General features: G+C 38.0%; 1 protein-coding gene across 2 annotated transcripts; it reads left to right on the top strand.

The window, feature by feature from the left end:
* The first annotated feature begins 2911 nt into the window (after positions 1 to 2911).
* On the top strand, positions 2912 to 20070 carry CSDE1 (cold shock domain containing E1). Of its 2 annotated transcripts, XM_026044184.1 has the most exons (19): positions 2912 to 3214; positions 8229 to 8427; positions 9111 to 9220; positions 9602 to 9694; positions 10239 to 10336; positions 10523 to 10604; positions 10927 to 11055; positions 11234 to 11359; positions 12281 to 12493; positions 12752 to 12892; positions 13034 to 13192; positions 13772 to 13879; positions 14517 to 14692; positions 15107 to 15219; positions 15962 to 16081; positions 16335 to 16513; positions 17371 to 17534; positions 18037 to 18169; positions 18774 to 20070. In XM_026044184.1, exons 2-19 carry the CDS (start codon positions 8229 to 8231, stop codon positions 18819 to 18821), a joined length of 2391 nt encoding a protein of 796 aa, XP_025899969.1. In that variant the 5' UTR covers positions 2912 to 3214; the 3' UTR covers positions 18822 to 20070. The 2 variants fall into 2 exon arrangements, with proteins under 2 accessions (XP_025899969.1, XP_025899967.1); XM_026044182.1 differs by lacking the exon at positions 9602 to 9694 and having other exon boundaries at positions 3089 to 3214.
* The last annotated feature ends 70 nt before the right edge of the window (positions 20071 to 20140 follow it).

Raw genomic sequence — 20140 nt, forward strand, 5'->3', positions numbered from 1 at the left:
TGCCTCTGTGCTCCCCCGGCCGCGCGGGGGGCGGCGGGCGGGCACCATAGGGCGCCGGCCTGGTAGGCCGCTGCTCCCGGGGAGGGAATATTGGTGGCTGTGGGTTTCTCGGCCGTCGCGGCGTGCGGACTACGTTTCCCGGAGTGCTGCGGGCAGGTGCCCTGCCGCAGGGGCTCCCGGGAGCTGCAGTCCCGACAGTCAGCGCTGGCAGGTCAGGGCGGCGCCGGGACTCGCTTTCCCGGCGTTCCGCGCAGCGCGTTCGGCCGCGGGGCTTGCTGGGGCCTGTAGGCGGGGAGGGTGCCGGCCTTGCCGGCGGCCTTGCAGAGGAGACTACGGGTCCCGGCAGGCGCCGTGTGAGGCTGGGACGCTGGGGGGCTCGCGGAGCTTCATTTGGGGGGAGGAGGGGCGCTGGACGGCCCTCGGTTCCCGACATGCCACGCGCGAAGCCCCACCCGGTGCAGGACGAGGTCCCCTTCCCCTTTGTGTGCGCGAGGCGCCCGCCATCGCCCCCTTTGTGTGCGGGGCGGCGCCTCCCGCGGCGGCACCCGCCTTTCCAGCGTCCGGCAAGCCGCCGAGCTCGGCGCGGCCCTTTTCCGCTGTCGCAGCGCGGGCGGCGCGCGGCCTGCGCCGGGTTGGGGTCGTGGCGCCGCCCCTCGGCGCCGCCCGCGCCGCAGCCACCATCTTGCGGCAGCGCAGTGCGCAGGGCCTCCTTGGCTGCGCTGCGCTGCCTCGGGCTGGCCGCGGCCCGGGCCTGCTGCTCCGCCGCCTGGATTGACGTTGGGCGCTGGGCTCCTGGGCACTGCCGACCTTCCAGGGGAAAACGCACAGCTTTTTGCAATGTCTACATCCATTGCTGGCCAGAGACCCATATATGCACTAGGCAGGTGTCTGTGGCAGCTTAACCATTTTCTCTAGCTGTGTCTTTTAATCTAAAAGTGACTACCCAATATAGTGCATGTTGACAGCTGGCATTGCTGCTGTCATGCTTTGATCGGGTGTCCAGGATTTGGCATTCTTTCTGATATTCAAGAGGTTCCTCTGAAAAGACGTGGAGTATGTTAACCTCTAGATACCATCTCATCAGCATGGTGCCTGTGCTGAAAATAGCGTTTGATCTTTGCAGAACTTGATCTTAGTCATGTAGAAGATGACTACTTCTAGAAACACATGTATTAGTTATGTAAAATACGCATTCTCACAATTGTGTACCTACTCTTTTGAAGAGAAGGAGAAACAGAAAACTTGCAGGCTATTGGGAAAACTTGTTAGACTACTATATAGATGGTTTCAAGCAGCAAATGCATGCTTATATGACAACCTGTCATTGCTTAATAAAATTCAGCCCTGTAGGACTTCAGGAAGAGGACTTTTAGCTTTTTCTGCTCACTGTCTTTTGATTAATCCTTTGAGCTGTAAATATACAAATGCAGCGAGACCAGTCTGACTTGGGGGCTGCGCACCTGCTTCGGCTGTTTACCATTTGGAGGGATATTTATAGTAACTGAGTAAGGAATTTTGGGCAGACTTACACAGATTTTACTTGAGTTATGTTTACTTGACACTTCTTTTTTTTTAAATGTCAAGAGTAGTAAACTAATGATGTTGGCAGATCATACAGCTTTTAAGGAGAAAACTTGTGCTTCATTCCATTACCCAATTAAATTAGCTTTAGGCGTCTTTGGGCAGAAGAGATGCCTCGATTATGTCTTTGAAAATGGAACGTGTCCCATAGCTGTCAAAATAAGGTATTTAACATTATGTATGTTGCAGTAATCATCTTAGACTAATGAGATGAGGCAAATATTTGAATAAAATATTCGCAATGAATCTGAGCCATTCCTGCGATACAGTTTGTGGCTACATCATTTGTCTTGAACTTCATGAGAGAACAGTTCATTTGTGATATGAAATGCTGTACCAAATGTGATAACTGTTCTAAAAAAGATTCTGGTAAGGGTTGTCTCCTCCTGTAGAAAGGTATGTGAAAAATGTAGTGGTTACATTTTTATGATAGCTTTTTTTTTTCCTCCCTAATTGAGTCTTATTTGGAATATCTCATATGAGATTGCTTTCTTTCCCAAACATCCTTTCCCAAACAAGCTGAACTCACACGTTATGTTTCTGGGACATGTTGTAACCTTTTAATGCTTATTAGGCTGAGTTGATAGGTTGGTAATTGTTAAGCCAGCTGTGGGTAAAATGGATATATAATGGACTTGCCTGTTAACTTTAATACTTTTCTAATTTGATTCTGACAAGAAAAACTCTTTGATCAGAATTTTCACAATGAAAATTTCCAGTTTTATGGAATTATTTTAGGATTTTCTTTATTATGTATTTATTAATTTGTAGCATCAATTATGGATTTGTTTTACTGATATACAGCATGATAATAAGGAAGGGTACTGTTGTTAAACCTGTATGTTAATGTATGAAAAAGGTTGAAAGGTTGCAACTCCAAAGCGAAAACCAAAAGATCACCCTCAACCTTGGGACTGCAATACTTTTTCTTCTTAGACTATTACATAGAATCAAATAAAACTAAGTGAGAAACTGGATGAGGGCAACCCAAAAGTGTTTGAGTGGTTCAAGTACTTGTTGATGAAATTGAGATAGATGTGTAAAGTTGTTGAGAGTATGAAGAGGAGGGGTAGGATTTGCATTAAATAAAAATTCATTAAAATGCTAAGGTGGAGGCAGTATATCTGGTGGTAGAAATATAATAAACTTTCTTTTAAAGTTATATTTTGTGTACTTTTTCTCCTTCCAGTATGAAGTGTAACAAAACAGAATTTACCACCTGAAACTGCTACTTCAAGTTCAGATCAGGAAAGGAACATACCATATCATAACAACAACAGAAGACCAAAGAAGAGGAAACTTACACTGAAGACACAACGCTTGATCTGAAACAAGAAGTTTGTGCCTACTCAACAGCTTCAAAAGAGCACGTCCCAACGCTGCTAGTAGTCTTTTTCTCCAGTGCTGTAAAAAACTGCCCAAGGCAGCAGCACTCGTATTCTTTATTAGCTTGATAGATCACTTTTTCTTGCTATTTTTTACCTTTTTTTCTTCCCCTCTTAAAAAAAAAAAAAAAAACACAAAAACAAAACAAACAAAAAAAACCCCACAGTCTTCATCCTTTGAAACGTGTGCTGAAACAGGAGAATTGGCTAATACTGCTGGAAGTGCAATAATTGATTATCACTGCGAGGTTAGTGTGTGTAATGTATAAAGTGCTATATGTGTTCCCAAACTGATCAGGAACCAAATTCTTAACAGAAGTTCTCCACTGTTATATTAGTTTGTTTGTAAGGTGATAATAGCAACTGTGGTATGATTCTCATTTTTAACTGTAATTGTTTCGTTTCCCTGGAGTAGTGGTCATTACTGAAGTTTCTATTAGTAATGAACAGTAGTATTTTTTTTTTCTTTTCCCCAAAGCTGATTATATTTCAGTTGGTCATTTCACATTTGTTACACATTCATGGATTTCATTGCTTTTACTCTTGTAAGCTTGTCGACTTTGTACAGTAGACAACACAGGTAGTAATAGTGTTTCAGTATATAGCTGTTACACTGTAGGTCCAATCAAATGATTGTGGTTTGTGAATGTTGCTATGCTGTAACATTCTATGAGAAAATTTTTTTTTTTAAGTACAGTCATGTACAATATTCTTAATGAGACAAATGAGACATACAAATTGATAGTACTATTTTTTTTATGCTCTGTTATGATTTTAAATTTGAACAAGTATAGGAATGATAGCTCTTTAGCCCCAGACTGCACATGCAGTGGTGCACTGAGAGCTTTTAATGCATCTCTTGCATTTCAGCAAGAGATTATAGCAGTGTGTTTTTCTAACCTTAGTATAGGCTGTTCTGAACTTAATTATTTTGTGGATTTTTTTTGTTTGCTTGTTTTCTGTAAGTGAAGTACTTTTAGTAGCTGTTACTTAATTTCTTTGCTAGTATGGCAGGTATGTGTTTGTGTGTTTCTCTTGCTTCAGAGGCATGAGGCAGCTGTTAGTGATTCACTAAATGGGTTTGCCACACTGATAAATGCTTTCAGAATGGGTTTGCCACACTGATAAACACTTTCAGAATGGGCTAAACATTTTCCCTTTTACTCATCTGGAAATAGGTAAGGCATCATGATCCCTTTCCCCAGCAATCCTGTTTGCAAAGATCCTGTTTGCATCCTTGTTTCTGAAGAGAGTTGCAAGCTCTGTATTGGCATAAAGTCAAAGACATCCTTCTCACAAGAGTGTCTCAGGGAATATTGTAGGATTTATCTTGTTGAAAGCATATGTTTTTCTTTCGTTTCATCTGTTTTTTTTCCTTCTTTTTCTCTCCCTTTATGTTTAGACTGTTATGCTTACAGAAATTATCTATAACTCTTTCTGGTTGTTTGCATTGATACTTTTGTGAGACATTCCAAGAAAATATTTGTGTCCTTTAAGTATAACCTACTGCTTAAAAGAATTGCAGTGTCTGACCTTTGACTCTGTAACAGTTGAGACAGGACATCATGAAAAACCCTTTGGGGACCATATCATGACACTGGAATAGGCTACCCAGAACCTCTGGAACCTCTGGTTGTTGATCTATTAACAAAAGTTTTACTTTGAGCAGAATTATAGGCTAGAGTCCTTCAGGGATCTAAAGCAGCTCATGACTTTATGGTTTGCTTTATTTTTTTGACTTGTTAGTATTTTATAACACATAAGAGTATTGATTTATACCTGTTTCACAGGTTTGTGTGGTATCCCAAAACTTTATTCTTAGTAGCTGTAGAATAAGAATATGGAATACGTAAGAGAGAGGGTGAATATGCTTAGCTTTTCATGTCACTCTAAGCAGACAACATTTCTGTTTATTGATTTATCTTATTCTAGAAAATTAAGTTCTTATGTAATGCAGTGCATTTTTTCATTCTGTGACAGTGTGGAGGCTATGAATTTCACTGTCATGACAAAAAAAAAAAAAAAAAAAAAAAGGTTAACTTCAGCTGTGAAGCAGCTGTCCATGTAGGAAATACGTATTTTACGTATTTGTAAACTGCTGGTGCATGTGTTTTTTTTGTTGTTGTTGTCATTTGTTTTTGTACTGGTGCTATGATTCTCTGCTGAAATAGAACATTTTCATTCCCGCAGAGGCTTTTAGCACTGCCAAATGTGGCTGAAAATAAGCTTTTTTTTTAGCTGGTAACAAAATTATTGTGTGCTTTGCTATGCAAAGGGGCTAAAGATTGCGATAATCGCAAATTAAATTGGCTTTAAGTTGCAGGTCCTCTGGAAGCTGCTACAGAGATGCAAGGAAAAGAGGTTGTCATCACCCATAACTTTCTGTGAGGATCTTCAGGTGTTAATAAGTTTTTGGAGTTGGATCTTACCTTTACTCTGCCCTTCTTGACACAGGAAAACTTGTTAGACATGGAAAAATAACACTGAAATCTGAGAGGAAGCAAAACCCTCAAGCCTTCATAGACAGTTAGGTTATCCTGTATATAACTCTTTCAGTTTACCTACTCACATACAAGGACTACTGTATGGCACTGATGTTGCTGGACTTGAGATTTACAATTTCGGATAAATGCATATGTAATGGTGCTGATAATATGTGCAAATCAATGCACTAAGTATTTTTATTCAGCAGATATATCCAAGACCTACGTTGGTTTTGTGAGGGTGCTGATATGTAATCTTACTGAGCTGATAACTAACGTTTCTGTTTAACGTTTTTCTGCCTTTCCTCTTAAGTATGAGGAGGAAAGGGTAGTAAGGCAGTCCTTTCTTTCAAAAGCTTGCAGTATGTGGAAGAAAGCATAGTAGTGAAAAAGACTCTAAATTAGACTTTCTGTAGTTTCTCTTATAGCTTAGATGAATAGAACATGCTTAGTCTCTGCAACTGTTTCTGTATCAGAGGTGTATGGGTGCGCATCTTTGCTACTGTTACATCTTCCAATTAAGACTTACAGTTTTTGTAAGTCTTACAGACTTACTTTGGTACAGTACTTAGCTATATTAATGTGACTGATTTTAAAGATGGAAAAAAAATGGGATGTAAAACAAGAAAATCATTGGTGCTTAAGGCAAAAATTATAACATTTGCTAGTCCACTGAATTCCTTAAAAGATTTAGGATGGCTAGCAGGATGTTCTTGAAATTGTGCTTTGAAACTACTGATTAGTTATGACACTGTACTATGTTATCACAGCTATATGAGATGGAGAACTATTTTACTGTGTCATCAGATCCTCTCCCCCCTCCTGCAGCTCCCCTACCTTCTCTTCCTTTACGTTTCTCTTCATCTACATCTACCTCATCTGGCTCTAAAAAACAGCAGAGGATTCCCCTGTATCAGAGATCTGTAAGTCAGGGCTGCAATTTGCACATTGTCACGTGTTTCAGCAGCATGGGGGAGTCATAGAGTTGGTTACCTTGTAAAAATGATTTGATTCTTGAACATTCTTATTATCTACACTTTTTTTCAACAAATGTGAAGCATTCAGTCCTCCCTGAGTAATTTTGAAGTACCTCCTCCCTGAAACCATTCAGAAACTGTTTTTAAAATTCTTAGCTAAAAATATCACGTCCTCCTGTGGAATGAATGTCAGTGCTGCTTGTTGCTAAATGTACTTTGGTACAGACAACTATTTCCTTGAAAATCAAATGAAACAAAATGTAAGCCATAACATGAAGGTGGAAGTGTTCCAGGGGAAAAAAAAAAAAAGGAAATAGTATGTGCTATAGTTCGATTTCACCCCTAACAAATACCACTATATTTTACCCATAACCATCCTCTTCTCTTCCTTCCCCCTACATTCCACCTGGTATTAATGGTTGTAGGCTAACTGAAATTGTGTACAGTGGTGTGAGAACTGATGCTTTACTTTTTCTCATTTGTTTCTCATGGAGGTAGAACTCCGTTTATCCTTACTTCTTATATATATATATATCTTATATATATATAAGAAGATTTTTCTATTATGAGTGTTGTATTGTTTCTGTTAGTGGGAAAATTACAATTTCTTATGTTTTAAAAAAAATTGACAGCACATGTGTAGCTCTGCTCTTTGATATCATTGTTGAACTGATCAGCATTAACAGGGCATGCTTTAATTATACATTTCAGTAATTTGAGGAGCTATATGCCTGTGTTGCATTAAAAAGCATACTGTTTTTACAAGTTGTTCAGGAGCGTTTTATCCCTATTAAATGTCTTGTTGACTGGTTTTGAATCTCTTCTGTTTGGTGTGACAACGAAACAGAGCAAACATAATCTCAAGAGGCTGCCACAATAATACACTGGAAACTGTAGCAAGTAAAACTCTGAAAGTGTATTTCAGGATGCAGGCTGGCTGTTTCAGTGTACTGTTTTGAGTAGTCTTTCTTGCATTGCAGTGTCTGGTGTGGAATAATGAATTTCAAGTGATTTAGTTGCTAATCTGTAAATGGAAATAGATGCTTTTAAAAATGATGCTTTTGCATATCAAAAGCTGATATGTCTGAAAAGAAACTCTAAAACTCTTCATGTTTTTTCTGCATCTTGAGAAGAAAAACAGATTTTATACATAGAAGTTAATCTACAGTTGATTTTAGCTTTAACTTCTAAGTTCAGTGTTGTTTTCCAATCAAGTTTCTCCAATGGCATAGGACTATCCTAAGAGAGGGTACTCTAGCAACTTTACATTGCATAGGGTTTGAGTGAGTAGTAGTATGACTCACAGAACCTTATACTGCTGAAGTATTAGCTTTAGGTTTCCATTTTGATTATTCCATAAGTGTGCAGAAATAAGAAAATCCTTTAAAATTGTCTTGTATGTTTGAAATACTAAAGAGTCAAACCAGGAGACAGATTTTGCAGGCTTAGTACTGTTGTTTCATAACAGTTGGATCCAAAGTCAGAATTTTTATTGGTCAAAGCAAGCTTTATTTCAGTCTTTGTGTGGGTTTTTTTTTTTTTAGTTTGTTTGGTTCTTTTTCCTTTGTGAGTTGGGGGGGTGGTCAACTATTTATAAATATGTTGTCTGCCTAAATTTAAAGGATCACAGTTTTATAAAAGCCTGGCTGTTCTCCTTACAGAATTCACTAGAGTTTATTTCCTACAATAACATCCTCACGTCTTGTTATTTGTTACTTTCATCCTGCTGTGTGTCAGATGAAAATAAGTTTATTTTATTGAATGTTTTCAATTATTGAACTTTGTTGTTGCTTTTTTAACAGATGAGCTTTGATCCAAACCTTCTCCACAACAATGGACACAACGGGTACCCCAATGGTACTTCGGCAGCGCTGCGTGAGACTGGGGTTATAGAAAAACTGCTGACCTCTTATGGATTTATTCAGTGTTCAGAACGACAAGCTAGACTCTTCTTCCACTGTTCACAGTATAATGGCAATTTACAGGAGCTCAAAGTAGGAGGTAATTGGGTGGTATGGAGAACTTCTTGGCTGAGTCAAGAACCATCGTTTCACCTGTAGAAAATTCTTGCACCTTTAGCATTGACAAATGCAGACACTTCCTTCTGAGAGGCTAAAAACCCGATTGAATTAGCAATCTAGCACTCCCAATGACGGGCCTTACCAAAGCTTTAGTTTTGTGCCTCTTGTCATAATGCACTTTTTTGGAAATGGCCGTAAGTAGCAATGTTAGATCAAATTTGTATAGTTTAAGATATATAGGGGTGCTCAAACGTAACTCATAGACATAACATACCTCACAAACACAGCATTTTCTCTTAATTTTTTAGAAATAGTTTGGAGATAACTCTGTGGGGGGTAGTGGGTTTTTTTTTTTTTTCCCCCCTCCTCCTCTGAGGAGGGGAATCTGACGATGAAAGTGCTAAACTATTTGATGAGAGGTAGGAAACTTAACAGGGAAATGCCCTTAAATGTGATAGAGCAGAAGGAACAAAGAAATAGAATAGCAAGAGAAATAATACAAAATGTTCTTCGTTAACAAAGGCATCTGAGTTGTTCTTTGTTTTGGGAGATAAGCAGCAAATTAATAAATGTGAGCGTTTGGAGTTGTTTTTTTTTGTTTTAGTTACTAGTTTTGAAATGCAGCTTATACTGATGTCATTATCATGTTTGATTGTCTTGTAGACGATGTTGAGTTTGAAGTGTCTTCTGACCGCCGAACTGGAAAACCAATTGCTGTTAAACTGGTGAAGATAAAGCCAGAAATACTACCTGAAGAACGGATAAATGGACAAGTTAGTGGCTGTGATGTCTAATTTCTATGTGAAACTTCTATATTCAGTACAAAAAGGCAGATTCATTTAGCATGCCTATTCAATACATATCTCAGTATGACTGAATAGTCTATATCTTTCTCATTCTAGCAAAAATCCAGAGGTTCAGTTCAAGCTTTTATTTGACTCTAAGCAGTTCTCAGAGTCAGGAGTTAGTCTTTGTTAAAAACTTTGCAGCATGGCATCCCATCCCATTTTGTTACATATGAAGTGCAAAGTGCATCCCTGAGTCTATAGTAGGGCATACTGAAATTTTTGTATGGCACAATGCTGCTCCTGAAATGACTAGCAATGGATTTTTTTTTCTTTTTTTTTCTTTTTTTTTTTTTTTGTGACTGGTAGGTTGTGTGCGCTGTTCCTCACAATTTAGAGAGTAAATCTCCAGCTGCCCCGGGTCAGAGTCCAACAGGGAGTGTATGCTACGAACGTAATGGGGTAAAGCTCATGCATTTTACTTCAACTCTTGACTGATCCATCAGTGTGGTCTATAAACAAAAAACAAACAAACAAAAAAAAAAAGCACAATTTAATGTAGACAAATGACATTACAATTTACTAAGAAGTTAAAGAAGTTACAGTTCTTATGTAAAAATGCCAACTGCAGTAGTTACTACAAACAAATGTTACTTTGAAAAATTGCCCTCATCTATTGAGAAATTAATGCAGAGATAAACAGTTGTTCTGTTATAAAGAATAATGAAGCTAGGTTATGTGAAAAGTTCAAAACAAAAATGTTACCTTTAGAAATTGATATTTAAAGATGGCCATGTACAAAACTTTCAATTTAAGGTGCTTATTAGGGACTCATCAAAACTGCACAATGAAAGAATGTTTTTTGCATGCACTGTTCTATCAATTTCTATTTTCTGATTAAAATCATTTTTTTAATAGCTGATGCTGTTTTTAAAAAAAATGTTGTTGATCTTTGAAAAGAGCTTATTTTGCAAGTAGAGTAATATTAGTCAACATTAATTTACAGGAAGTATTTTACCTGACATACACACCGGAGGATGTTGAAGGAAATGTACAGCTGGAAACTGGAGATAAAATTAACTTTGTAATCGATACAAATAAACAGTAAGTTGTTGTTGTTGTCTTAACTTTGTATATACCTGTATACTTGTTCAGGCAGTGATCGGGCAGTATTCTGAAGCTGTTCAAGAACAGAAATTATTTAGAAGCGAAATATGAAACGATTTTAATCTTTTGGCTTCAGTTTGCAGCTGCTTATCCATTTTTCCATACTTCTATTTTCCCCTCTAGTACTGGTGCTGTAAGTGCTCGTAACATTATGCTGTTAAAAAAGAAACAAGCCCGCTGTCAAGGAGTAGTCTGTGCTATGAAAGTAAGTGATTCTTAAGCTTTAATATCTAATTTGAAGATGAAATACTTTATAGAAAGTTAATATTCCAAGCAGTGAATTCAGGTTGTTAAGATCCGTTAAGAGTTTTGTGCTGAGGGTGTAAACTGGGTGAAAAAGTTTACGTGACCTCATCTTTGATGCATAATGCTGCCTTTAAGCAGGATTTTAGTATTTCCATAGTGTCTTTGTATTGTAGCCACATGTACTCTAAGCTGCAGTATCTTTTATTGTGCTTAATTATAGCTCTGTAATTCTGTATAATAACTTATCTGGTGATATATTAACCACTTTGTTCTGTTCTTAGGAAGCCTTTGGATTTATTGAGAGGGGTGATGTCGTGAAGGAGATATTCTTTCACTATAGTGAATTTAAAGGTGACCTAGAAGCCTTACAGCCTGGTGATGATGTGGAGTTTACAATCAAAGACAGAAATGTAAGACGAAATCCAGTAAAAACTGAAGACAAGGTTCTAGAGCACACCTGGACAGCTATTTTTATAAATATATTTTTTTTTCTTCAAAGTCACTTGTGAAAAAGGGGGGAAGGTCTTTGGAAAGTATATGTTAACTTGCCTCTTGTTTTGGAGTATTTGACTGAGTTTATGCTTCTAGGGTAAAGAAGTTGCAACAGATGTAAGACTGCTGCCTCAAGGAACAGTCATTTTTGAAGACATCAGCATTGAACATTTTGAGGGAACTGTAACCAAAGTAATTCCAAAAGTACCCAGCAAAAACCAGGTGAATTTCAGTATTTTCTGAGACTTGGAATAATGTTATTTACTAACAGGAATTCCAGAGAAGTAGTAAAAGCGATCTCTTTAACAGTCTGTGTGGAAGAACCACTTCACAGCAAAGGATAAAACTGAATTTAGTTTTAACAACCATTGCTAGCAGTCACAATATTCTTCTAAAGGTTGAAGAGGCAGGAATTAGGGTAATGAAGGGTAATGGTACATTGGTTTTTGTTTTTAATCTTTCAGATACTTCTGCAGTCAGTTGTTTTAACTTTTTTGAGTTTAGAGCTTTTTGTTTTTTAATGCAGAATTACGAAAGGGGAGAAGGTACTTGAAAGTGGTGGTCTCTTTTTTTAACTACAAAACAGACTCTACCTTTAGACGTGTTACGGTTATAAGCTTAGTCCTTGAAACTGATTTTTATTTCTTTATCTTTCTCTGCAAATACACATTTGGTGCTAAAATATTTCACATTTGGCCTTGAACAGAAACTAAGTTGTTTTGACTAACAAACCAGGAGTGATAAGAGAGAAGGAAGAAGAAGAAAACAGCAACAACAAAAAAAAAAAAAAAAAAAAAACCAATGGTTTGAGTCCAGTGGACGTTTGCTGTTGTTCAGTATTTACTTTGGCCAGCATTAGTCTTTCGAAGTGTTTTGCCTGCGGTGATGTTGAAACCGGTATCTTGGTAACCTCTGAATTTGATACATAGATAGAAACCAAATTGACTTTCAGCTATGACATGATAGTGTAGGAGCATCTGTTCAACTCGCCTTCCTTTCCTGAGTGTATATGTGAGGGCATGCTGCTAAGCAAGTGTTTTTCTAAAGACTTGTTTAAAGCTTTGAATTTTTGGGCCTTGTTAAGTGAACTAACTGGTGTGTGTTTGTGTGTTTGTTTTTTACATGTTTCTGCCTGGCTACTAGAGTGACCCGTTACCTGGCCGCATCAAAGTTGACTTTGTGATTCCTAAAGAGCTTCCATTTGGAGACAAAGATACAAAATCCAAGGTGACCTTGCTGGAAAGTGACCACGTTCGATTCAATATTTCGACAGATAGACGTGACAAATTGGAACGAGCCACAAATATTGAGGTTCTACCCAATACTTTCCAGTTTACAAATGAAACTAGAGAAATGGCAAGTATCTATTTTTAGATTTAAAAACAATTCTATTATTTTATTATTTTTCTTATTACTGTTGTTATTTCTGAGGTGAAACAAAGGTGGGTGGTACATGGGAGACTGAGACTGTCTTTAACAATAATTTAATGTAAATAACATGGTAGCATCTTTCACATTTTATACAATGAAGTCTTCGGGTATCTTCCTCAAGCAGTGTGCTACAGTAGTAGCAAATCCTGAATTCTAATGAAGTTTCCATCTGTCTGTTTCCAGGGTGTGATTGCAGCAATGAGAGATGGCTTTGGCTTCATTAAATGTGTTGATCGGGATGCCCGCATGTTCTTTCACTTCAGTGAAATTATGGATGGAAACCAACTCCATATTTCTGATGAAGTAGAGTTTACTGTGGTTCCTGTAAGTGAAATAATCTATTTGCAAACTCAACTTTTAATTTAAAAAACAAAGAAAAAAAAAAAAAAACCAACAAAAAAAGCCCAAAAATCAAAAGCAAGCACTTGGCATCTGCCTTGAAACTTGATCAATCTTGTTTTTCAGGATATGCTCTCTGCACAAAGAAATCATGCCATAAGGATTAAAAAGCTTCCAAAGGGCACAGTTTCTTTCCACACTCAATCAGATCACCGTTTTGTGGGTACTGTAGACAAAGAAGCCATTCCAGCCAAAGCCAGTAGCCCAAATAAAGGCAAAGAGAAGGTAATGTTGCTGCTCTTGTGAAGTACATGTTGTGTATTTCTCATTTTGGAAGCTGAGTCTGCTTTTTCAAAATATATAATTCTGTTTGTGAAGTACTGCTTGTCATTATAAATGTGGAATAGACTGAATACCTAGTGACAGGATTGGCTAAAACTTACTTTGTTTTGCAGGAGTTATAAAATTATGGCTTCTTTGCAGTGATGCTGCTCTTGAATGATGCTGCTCCTTTTCCAGGACCTTAATGGAAAGCTTCTTTCCTGGTCTTGCTGTAACACATGCTTTAATTGGCTGAAATGATGTTCCGAGGGCTAGAGGAAGTTTGGTACTCTTAACCTTCGGCAAATATTTAAACTTCTAATAAGCCCTTGAAATAGTTACACTTTTTTACTTTAAAAGTACCGTCCAGGAAGAAGTTAAATGTTTAGGAGTGTCACTTAAAGCTTCGTGTTTGTTACTCTGCTTGCTTTGAGTTGTTGCTGAAAAACCTCTGTGACTGAAATGAGCTGTACTTGGATTGTATGCAGTAAATTTACCGACAAATAAAGTGCCGATTGTTGAATTCTGTTGCTTTATCTTTAGGAAGCTGAGGATGGAATAATTGTTTATGACGACTGCGGAGTAAAATTGACCATTCCTTACCAGGCCAAGGATGTGGAAGGATCTGCTAATCCCCAGATAGGAGATAAGGCAATATAACTTAAGTTTACCTTTGAGAAAAGAATTTCTGTGTGTTGCCAGATGTGAGCTTTTTTTTGCTTTGTTGTTGCATTTTTTTTCTCCTTCATAAGAAATGAAGGATAAAGCATCTGCATAATGCAACCTATTGCTTCTGTCCTAAGGTTTAGTGGCTTCAATTTTTTTAGCTATATGGAAAATATCCTAAAACCTGTTGACGTGTATGAAAGTAGTGCCTTGAGGTAGCTTTTGAAGAATGGAGAACATACGCTTGTTAGCAAAACAGCTTGAGAGACAAATGTAGACAAAGATACTAAGGGATCTGGAAGGGCAACCTAAGAAAGTAAGTGTTTGAGAGCCATGCTATCGAAGCACTGATTACTGTTATAAAAATAAAAAACAGGTGACCTGAACGTAGGTGCATGCTCACTGTGGGCTAATGGTGTTAGAGAAATATGTACAAAGAAGCTAATTGCGTATAGGCTGTGTTTAATGGGTCAAAGAAAGTGAAGACTAACATGTTTCTGGGAGACTAGTGGCTAGAGTAAGATTTTCCTGGAGATGTAGTTGAGAGTTGTTTCAGTGTGTAGGGGGTGGCCTTTTATTTCCTCTTCCTCTCTCCCTTCATATTGATCTACATTCCTAACAGGTTGAGTTCAGTGTTTGTGAAGTGAAGAGAACTGGTCTGCAAACAGCTGTTTCTGTTAGAATGCTTGGACGCAACTATAGCTCTAAGAGGCTTTTGGGATACGTGGCAGCCCTGAAAGATAACTTTGGATTTATTGAAACAGCCAATCATGATAAGGAGATCTTCTTTCATTACAGGTGAGTCAGTGTCTCTCACTTTCTCTCTTGCTTTCTGGTGTGTTTGTATGTGTGTGTTTTGTGTGTGTGTTTTTGGGAGATTTTTTTTTTCCCCCCTTAGGTAGAGGCGTAGTAACCCTTTCAGGATTTACACATTTAAAGGATCAATTGTCTCAAGTCTGTTATTTATCTCTTTTGGAATGGCTTATATTTTTCTATTAGAGTGTTTAGGGCTTCTGGATAAAGGCTTTGTTCTAGGCTAAAAAATACAGTTTGAAAACTGCCTGTTCCTTTCTTGGATAACAATTTCTTGAAAATGTAGGGAGCCTGTTAGGTGGGTTCTAATCACCCTATTTAATTGTTAAAATATTACTGTTGTCATATAACTAAAGAAAAGTTGCTTACAATTTTTGTTTGCTTGTTTGTTTGCTGTAGTGAATACTGTGGTGATATTGATAGCCTGGAACTTGGAGATACAGTTGAATACAGCTTATCAAAAGGCAAAGGAAACAAAGTTAGTGCAGAAAAGGTGAACAAAACACATGCAGGTAAGACTGTGTCTTGCAATTTCTCCTTAAAATAGTCTTTGAAGGTCCTCATGGTAAAGTCTGTTAGTGATCTCCTTACAGTTGGAGTTCAGAGCAAAAGGAGGATTCCTGATATGGTCACTAGTTAAGCCCACTGGGTATTAATCTCAGTAACGGGTTTCCTGAAAGCTGATTCCTGTGTTATTGAAGAACAAATCTGGACAGAACAACAATCTTGTAGACAGTAGCAACCCTCTGGGCTTTTGTCATACTTTGCCCCCTTTAATTTAAGGGAGATATGTTGTGATAAAACTACCTAATTTAATAATTCTAGTTGTTTTGCTTCCTTCACAGAAGGAAGGCTTCAAGAGGAATGGCAAGTTGTTGCTATTGGGGCCTTAAGAAAGAATTTATAAGCTTAAATGATGGTTAATGATTACTGGAACATTAAAATGATGGAGGAATGGGGAATGCAGTGGTAGTGAATGAAAATCCTTTGATTTGCCTTTCATGTTCCAGTGCCTTTGGTTCCATTGGAAGCTACCATTTCCTGGCCCCCAACTCCCTAGTTGTGTTTTGTTGACTAGAAAAGCTCTCACAAAATATTACTGAATTAGGGCTCTTTCGAGTTTACTCTATGATAGTGCAGTATACCACATGTTTTGTAGTGTAAACTGTAGGCTTCTAGCTAAGACTGATTTACTGAATACTCTGTTTTAACATGTCTGGAACATTCTGTTCTTTCATTCTCGTTCCTTATCAGTGAATGGAATCACTGAAGAAGCTGATCCAACTCTTTACTCTGGTAAAGTAATTCGTCCTTTGCGGAGTGTAGATCCCACACAGACTGAATACCAGGGCATGATTGAAGTTATGGAGGATGGTAAGATTTCTCACCTATAATTGATGCTTGCTTTAATTTGGTAGTAAATACAGCTGTGAACTCAAGATAGATCTACATATTCCCTTTTCAGATGCAGAATAAGATTAATAATTTAATGAGTGGTAAATGGAAATGCTAACGGTTATATTCACACTGTATTGTTAACAATGAAACTGTCACAACTAGTATTAAGAATACCTTTTAAGTGTTCTCAGTTTAAAAAACTTTTGTTTTTCCACCTCCTCCCCTCCAGGTGAGATGAAAGGAGAGGTTTATCCATTTGGAATTGTTGGAATGGCAAACAAAGGTGACTGTCTGCAAAAGGGAGAAACAGTAAAATTTCAGCTCTGTGTTCTTGGTCAAAATGGGCAGACAATGGCTGTTAACATTACACCTTTCCGCAGAGCCACGGTGGAGTGTGTTAAAGATCAGGTGAGTGAATACCAATCTGAGGACAAGATATATGATAACCGTTTGAGTTGGCATAGAGCAGGCGAGAATCCAGTTCAGCGCCTGATCTATAAAGCTTCGGCTTGTGCACAAACTATGATGATTTTATGCTCTTGTTCTAGAGAAAGACTTTGTGTAACCCACGTAGTGATTTCTGTAAATCTGCGTAAATTGATTTCAGAAAAGGTGAACTACAGCTTTGGTGCTGATAAATTGCTACTGAGCAATGGTTCCTTTTGTGATTGTTTCTGAAGAGCTACTCTGTCCTGTTCTGTGCTTTTCTAAGAATTCATCTAGCTAGTTACTGCTGTGTATTTAATAAAATAATTTAAATAAAAGTGTGTTTAAGAAGATAAGGGGAGAAAAAAAAAGCTTGCATGCTGTGCTACTGGAAGAGGCTTCTTCACAGCATTAAGTAGTCAGTGATTGTAGTCAATCTAAAATATGAAGGGATATGAAGGGTGATCACTATCCTAGTCACTTGCAGTGTAAAAGGATTAGAATTAATTTCTCCGAACAGAGTGGTTTCCTCTAACTTTGGAGATAGTGATGGGGGAAGAAAAAAAAAACTGAGAAAACCACTGCTGCATGTCTTTATTAATACTGCTGCCAGTGCTTCTCGGGTTTCAGAACTTGTCTATAGACTTGATGTTAGATATCCAATAGGTGGCTAAACACTAAAAAGTATTATTTCCAGACAAAATGTCTTTAGTATAGAAACTCCATTTACTTTTCAAAGTGGTGTGGGTGGGATATTTCTTTAATAGCAGTAATAAGTATGTCATTATATTTTCTTAGATAAAAGTGAAAGAAATAACCATGTGTTGTATTGTTTTCAGTTTGGCTTCATTAACTATGAAGTGGGTGACAGCAAAAAACTCTTCTTCCATGTCAAAGAAGTTCAGGATGGTGTGGAACTACAGGCTGGGGATGAAGTGGAGTTCTCAGTAATCCTGAACCAGCGCACAGGGAAATGCAGTGCCTGTAATGTGTGGCGTGTCTGGTGAGGACTTGGAATTAAACTTTTAATGTCTGATAGCACTGATGGAGAAGTTAGTGTAGCATGCCTATGGTTTCTAAAATAGCTCTTCCTAGAAGTGGAACTCTAAATTTCAGCTGGCTTCAGTGAGAACCTGAACCTCATAGGAGAGCACGGTGAGCAGAGCAGCAAGGCTCTCAGCTTTTCTTGATTGCACAATGTTGACTTTGTTTTGTCTGTTTATTTTTCGTCTATTAAGTTCTACATAATAGAGACTTGAACTTTTTTTTACTTGGAAATGAAGAAGTGTTAGGAAAACTCAATGAAGCACTGTGGATAGTCAGGACCATATGGCAATTTATGCATTATACATAGTGCCACTTGTTTTCTAAAAAGCGTCTTTCATTTTAAACAGAAAAATTTCAAACAAGCCAAACTGTGATGATGTCTTAGAGAATATGACCATGAATTAAATAGCTTACATTATCTCAGTCATCACTGGTCTGAATGGTTGACTCTCTTACAGTGAAGGCGCTAAGGCTGTTGCTGCTCCACGTCCTGACAGACTTGTCAATCGTTTAAAGAGCATTAATCTGGATGATGCCAATGCTCCTCGTCTAACAGTTCTTCGTCAGCCCAAGGGGCCGGATAACTCAAAGGTGTGTAAGATAAGGCTAGCTTGCAGAACTGCAGTTTGTGTTTTTGCTTCGATAATGTAGCCTTGCTTCCTCTGTTGGAAGTCTTAAACTGAAATCTTTTGTTCAATTCAGTTTCTTAGTGGGCTAATCCCCAGCAGTGTAAAGCTAGATTAATCAGAAGACAAGGAACCTATACTCTCAGTATATAATAATATACTCAGCATATAATAATAAGATATTCTGCAGTTTCAGAAAAGCACAATTAATAGAATTGGCCAGTTAGTTGCATTGTGCCTATAACCAGTATCTTTGTTTTTCCTTCTATAAGCCTTCTAATTATAGAAGGATGCTTCTCCATATTCATAAATAAGAGAAATGACTGTATGTAAACCTGTCTTTCACATGAAGTCCTGTCACCACGTCACCACTTGAAATGCAGAAAGATTACTATGCCTGTAAGCAGTGGCAAATCTAAGACCACAAAGAGTAAACGCAGCATCCTTGTGGTTGCTTAAAGCTATTACAAGTTATAAAGTGTGCTTAAAATTATGATTCTGGAGTTGAAAATCCTCTCTCTCTCTCTCTCTCAATTTTTTTTTTTCTTTTCCCGCTTCTTTACTTTCAGGGATTTGGTGCAGAGAGAAAGATTCGCCAGGCCGGTGTTATAGACTGATTCACAAAACCCGTACCTGAAGTACGACTGAGTGATGGGGGCTGGTGAAGGGTACTGAATTCATCCCTTCCAAATTCTAAGAAGCTATTACATCAGTTTTAACACCTTTTCATGTTATGTTTAAAATAAATTTATGAAACCATTTTAAAATTATGCACAGTTGCAGCCTGGAGAACTTAAGGTGGCGCCTTATAGTATCACATTTTAGAAGCTTGTTTTGAATGGTGCATTTAACGCAACTGGTAACTGCAAATCTTCATTGCCTATGTGAGTAAACATTATAGAATGCTCTACTCTGGTAGACCTTATGGAATTCTGCACTACACTTATATATGCTTTCTTTGTTATTTTGGCCAAGGTTTTACTATGCCTTAGTTTTCAGTTGTTTTATCTCCTGCCTTCCAAGTAGAAGGTCACTTTCTGCTCGCTCTGCTCAAATTCTGAGGACCACGTGAATGCAGAGTATGTTCAACTTTATACAAAATCTGTATGAACGTTCAGATAACCTAAGTAGGTGGCCAAATGTTACACTGTTTTCAGAGTTCATTTGAGTTCTTTAGCCAGCAAATTTCTATTAGAGCTCAAAGAAAATCTTTTTCCAGGATAGACCCATTTTTGTAGCATTCTTAAATGCATGCAGTGCAGAATTACATAAGGCTGAGGTGTGCCATCAGTGTGGTAATTTAAATATATTTAAAAAATGCACAAATCTGCTGCTGCTTTGAACACTGCAGCTTCTAAACCCAGTTTCTTTTACTGATTTAAATTTAAAAAAAAAAAAAGTTGTGCCTGAAGTGAATACTTTTTTTTCTTTTTTTGCAGCCAGCACCCAGTGTACTGTAAAAGAATAAATACTTAGGCTTTCCATAGCTGTATTGAGACTTTCATCAAGGTGAAATAGTTGATGTCTGTGTGCTTTATTTTTTTTTTCCCCTTCCCCACCCCTTTCACTCTCCCTTGCTTTCCCCCTATTTCCCCAGTCACACTTTATCAAGCAAGAAAACTGAATGATTGGTCTAAGTATTACTTTAACCAAAAAGATCAGGAGTTATTTTCTTTGAATAGAGGGCAGTACTGTGTTTTTTGGTTTTTTTTTTTTTTTTTCCATGTTACCTCTATTCTCAGTTTAGGGTTTTCTTCTCTGGGAGATGCATTATCTTTGTAAAACAAACATTGCTTTCTCCAGTTTTTTTTTTCTGTTAATGGCAAAGAATGGAAATAGAATAAAGTTTTACTGATTTTGAACAAAGTCTCCCTTCTCGCCGCCTGTGTTGTTGACGCCGGGCCACGAGGGGGCGCGGATCTGAAGCGGCAGCGCC

Source organism: Nothoprocta perdicaria, unplaced genomic scaffold (assembly GCF_003342845.1).
Source record: "Nothoprocta perdicaria isolate Ctin4 unplaced genomic scaffold, notPer1 scaffold_353, whole genome shotgun sequence".
Taxonomy (NCBI): Eukaryota; Metazoa; Chordata; class Aves; order Tinamiformes; family Tinamidae; genus Nothoprocta; species Nothoprocta perdicaria.